Raw genomic sequence first — 5,025 nt, 5'->3', positions numbered from 1 at the left:
TGTGAGGCAACCGTTCTTTCTAAAAATGTTGATAGGAGGGGAGGTTGGAGATGGGTCGGAAATTGCTGAGTGTTTCAGGGTCAAGTCCAGGTTTTTTTAGTAGGGGGGTGACAGCAGCGAGTTTGAGGGTCGGGGGGACTAGGCCAGTGGACAGAGAGGAGTTTATAACTGAGGTGATCAGGGGCAAGAGTGAGGGGAGACAGGCCATGGCTAGGGAGGAGGGGATGGGGTCCAGGATGCAGGTAGAGGTTTTCATGCCAGTGAGTATGGCAGATAGGTCTCCTGGGGTGATTTCAGTGAATGAGGAGAGTGAGTGAATGGCCGGAGGGGATGGTGGAGGTTCCTGAGAAGATACAGTGGAGCTGGTGTTGGTCAGTTGGCTGTGTATATTGTCTATTGTTCTTTGGATGTGTGGGAGAAATGAGCATGGGCGTAGCGGACGCGGGGTACGCATCCCCCCCACTTCCCGTATCTCTGCCCTCTGCCCCCCGCACTTTTTACAGCCATTACAACCATTCAATTCATTTCTGACACGTGGAAACGCGTTTTTCCGAGCCACCTTTGAACGCACCATGAGCAGGCGGAACCAGGTGGCAAACACCACCGTCGTGTTGTGATTTCAATCACACAGACGTTGATTCAGATCTGTTTCAAGCATGTTCAGCAAACCAGCAGCTGCCAAGAGGCGAAAAACTTTACATTGTTTTTTCCAAACAAATCGTGTAAGTTGAGTAATGCTGTTGCATGTTGTTTAGTTAAATGATGACTGACTAATAGATGTCAATATATCAAGTTAAGCTAGTTAACAATTGTTAACTGTTACCTATGTTAAATCGCTTGCTAGGTGCAGAGATTATAGTAACTAGTTACATTTACTCTCTTACATTTAATTGAGTAACTTTTTGAATAAATTGTACTCTTAAGAGTTGTTTTACTGCAAAATACTTTTTTACTTATATTATTCTAAAGTACTCCTACTACTCCTACTTGACTGCAAGTTTTGGCTACTCTACCACCTAGGAATAAACCCCCTCCTCGCATTTCTGCACAGAAGCTCACTATTCTTTTGCACATATCTTTTTAATCTTCATACAATAGAAAGAGCAGGGTCAGGGAGGAGACAGTGGACCAGAGTCCAGCAGCAGCAGGAATGAACAGGGAGGGTCTTCACAGCAGGTGAGGAGAAATTATAACCAAAGTCCTTAGAACGTCTGTTATAACTGGCTGAGAGAAAATATTGATAGCATAAAGGGACTTTGAGCAGCATCCGTAGATGACTTAGCAGCATCTGATATGACCAGATTCATCGTATGTGCAGCACAAGGGACAAAGACTGCCCTTGAATTGTGTTGTAGCAGTCTGGCCTGCAGTCCTTGTCTCTTTCCCTTCATATTGGCTCCATTATCATTGGACTGTCCTCTGCAATCGTCAAAGGAAATGCAGAGTTCCCTCAACTTTTCCAGAACAACATTTGACAGATTGAGGCCTGTTGTTTCCACCACGTTCATATATCCAAGGAAGTATTCTTTGATGTCTGGCTTAGGCACCAATTCAACAATGCGCACAACAAGTGACATTTGTTCCTTGCGGCTGATGTCTGGGGTGCAGTCGAGGATGATGGCATAATATTTTGCTTCTTGGATTTTTTTCACAATGGTTTGAACTGTGTGGGAGGAGACAATCTCTATTATTTCATTTTGAGATTGTTGTCCAAGATAGTGCGTTCTAGAAGCCTCGTCTTTAATTTTGGCCTTATGTCTCTCTGTAACTGGATAAAATTCAGCCAGCAGCTCCACCTCTTTGAGAAAATTGCCATTATCTTGTTCATATAGACTTTGCCAAGAGCCCCTAAAAGCCACATTTCTGGTGGCTAGAGACAGGGTTATTGAGAACAAGCGTTTCAGGACATCTCGCCATATTTTCTTCTCTGTCTCAATTAAGGCCAGCTCCTGCTGATCTATAGCTAGATTCTTATTCAGTCGCATATCCAGTTCCTTCCATTTCACCATGCACTTGGTATGGTCTGGACTACCCTCATGGCTCTTCAAGTAGATGTTAATGTTGGACCAGTCGCCATAACCTTTTTCTGTCAGCTTTATACTCTTTGACCCAAACAGCTTGCATGCAAAACAGAACACAGTATTGTTCTTTGGAGAGTAGACAAGCCAGCTTCTTTGGATCTTTTCTTTATTAGAAAGGGATTTCAATTGGAGGTTTGGGTGAAATGCCCTTCCATCCACCCTTGGAAAAGAAAATTCTGCTGGAACTTTAGATGGTCCTCTTCTAACAATCTCTACCCTGTCAGTGTCTGAAATATGTGCAGGCCAAAGTGCGGGGTCTGTTGGAGATGGCACATTTGACTCTTCATCATCTGCTGGAAGGCTTTCAGTGATGGGTGTGGATACAGTACCTAATGAGGGTACAGTTGTGTGTTGTGTCTGTGTACCGGAACTTGAGGATGGTTCTTCACAGCTCTGTACTGAACTGGAGCCTTCAGACACGGTGGACGGTTGCTGGAGTTGTTCAGTATGCTGGGGTTGTTGGCGGCTTGTGGACAGTTGATGGGGTTGTTGGCGGCTTGTGGATGGTTGCTGGGGTTGTTGGCGGCTTGTGGATGGTTGCTGGGGTTGTTGGCGGCTTGTGGATGGTTGGCGGCTTGTGGATGGTTGCTGGAGTTGTTCAGGATGCTGGGGTTGTTGACAGCTTGTGGATGGTTGCTCAACTTCTGCATCTTCATCCTGGCTACGTGTGGCTCCTTGAACATATTTTAGCATTGACCCTGTGAATATTTTTGAAATACAAAAAAATTTGATTAGCAAAAGCTAAATAAAATAACCAAAACATTAGGATTTTTTGATGACAAAAATATCATGTCGCACTACTGTTTATAATAGGATAAAAAGTCACTAAAAAAACACCATATTATGCGTAATCTTAAATCTGCTCTTTATCTGTAAAACACTTCCATTACTATCTAGTCACTATGAAAGTATATTAAACTATTATATTAATTTAGTGGAACATAGACAAAACCTTAAATACCTATATAGACTCCAATTATACACATTAAACAAAACAATGGTGGAATTTTGTAAATGACAAAGTGAAGATACCATATTTTTAATTGGCCAGCAGATGTCGCCCTTTCCATAGCCTCACTAGAATGTTGTTGACTTCATATAAGGCTTCATATAATGTCTACAGTGACAACCGTCAACTATTTGCAAACGTGTCACATGCATTGTGGAATGCTAGAATATGCTTCAGACTACACAGCTGATAAGTAGCGTTTGTGACAGAAAGTGATTTTTAAGATGACACGCCGTCACACAGTGTCTTAACTATTAACTTCTGCTGCTGTGTAGTGTAACTGTCATGCTAGCATTACAACAATGAACGTTAGTAAAACAATTAGACCTATAATACTCACACACTTACCAACAAGGGATGCACGGGTGTAATCTCTCAACTTTTTCTTCTTCCGCTTTTCTGCGCTGAATTCCTGTTGTCTCTTACTTGCCATTATGAATCGCCGTGGCCGCCATTCAAAAGCAGCTTGATATCACCGCCGGTATGGGTACCATATGTGTTCGGCTGCCAGATCGGCTCGGGGGTCCTAGATGCGCAATAATGAAGCACTTCCTGTAAACTATGTCATTAAATGCGCATGCGCATACTAAAACGCTGACATGTTTTTCCGCTCTTTAGGTAAGTATTAACGATCTCCTTTTCTTTTCTAATCTATGAATAATAATCAGATTGATGGCTAATGTGAGCTAATGAAGATTTAGAAAATATAATTATTTTAACCTTTCCAAATAAGCCTATAAAAGAGGCGTTTTTATGTGACTAAACACGCCACAAACTATTCCAAGCAGCATACTTGAAAAAAAAATTAAATAACTACAGCCAACTTATAATAAAGCAAAAACAATATAAAATAAATACACATTTTAAAAGTTGGGGGGGGAGGGGGGCTTTTGTAGGTGATAATTACCCTTTCCCTAATACCATTGAATTAATTGTTTTCTGGCCTTAATTCTGAAAACTGTCTTTGTCTTTTTTATTTCATTTATTTTCACAGAAATTGAAGTGTTTTATACTGAAGTCAAGCATTACCTCAATCTAAAAACATACCACATCTTAACAACAACCGCCCCACACCCAGAGAGCAGGAAGGCCAACATTAGGAGGGTATCAAAGACCTACCTTCTGAAAGGTAAGTCACAGTGTGTCAAACGCAAATGCACATTTGAGCCAGTTAATTGGAAGTATTCTGTATTGGCACTATTCCTTTGCTTTTTTCTTCCAAGTACTGCCCAAAGCATTTGCTTGTATTTAACCTCTATTTGTTACTTCAAAATCACTAGATTTCCTGAAGCTACTTGTCATAATGTTACCTAACCACAGATTGTACATACACATTCCGAAATGAAGTAGGGCTGCCCCCTAATAGTTGACTAAAAACTTGTTGGTTATACTAGTAATGTTGTTATGCAAAAGAAATTAGAGGGACTATTCTAAATGGAAAACTCTTAGTCAGGGCAGCTCTAAAATGAATGTTTTTTTCCCGCTGCATCAGATGAGGGGTTGTATTATAGGTACAAAAACAAAGCAAGATTGGTGGTGTGCACTAATGAGCGGGCTCGTGATGTCCTCCGGGAGTGCCATGACAACCTGGGCACTGGAGGTCATCCAGGGAGGCGCAGGACAATGGACAAAATAAAGGCATCCTACCACTGGGCAACAATGCGAGAGGACGTTAAGAAATGGGTACGTTTTTGGACTTTTTGAAAGGTGAGTTATGAGACTGAATTGAGATGGATTTATTTTTAATTTAGACATTCTGTAGAAGTATTTTAATCGGCCTCCTGTAACCTCCCTAAATTGCAAGAAATATACAGAGAACTTGTTATTTGCTTTGTCATACTTTACATATCATTTTCGATATTGAAATTGCTGTAGCCTTATGCAAAAAAGCTTTAAACGCCCCATTGCGTTTGAAACTGTGTTGTTGTTGTGTTA

General features: G+C 41.3%; 1 protein-coding gene across 1 annotated transcript; it reads right to left on the bottom strand.

The window, feature by feature from the left end:
- Positions 1-728: 728 nt before the first annotated feature.
- LOC130390673 (uncharacterized) lies at positions 729-3,957 on the bottom strand. Its single transcript, XM_056600759.1, has 2 exons — positions 3,439-3,957; positions 729-2,779 (listed from the first exon to the last, which is right to left on the bottom strand). Exons 1-2 carry the CDS (start codon positions 3,521-3,523, stop codon positions 1,215-1,217), a joined length of 1,650 nt encoding a protein of 549 aa, XP_056456734.1. The 5' UTR covers positions 3,524-3,957; the 3' UTR covers positions 729-1,214.
- Positions 3,958-5,025: the final 1,068 nt, after the last annotated feature.

The sequence above is a fragment of the Gadus chalcogrammus genome, chromosome 1 (genome assembly GCF_026213295.1).
Source record: "Gadus chalcogrammus isolate NIFS_2021 chromosome 1, NIFS_Gcha_1.0, whole genome shotgun sequence".
NCBI classification, from domain to species: domain Eukaryota; kingdom Metazoa; phylum Chordata; class Actinopteri; order Gadiformes; family Gadidae; genus Gadus; species Gadus chalcogrammus.
The sequence above is the reverse complement of the archived record's forward strand: the minus strand, read 5'-3'. Positions and strand labels throughout refer to the sequence as shown.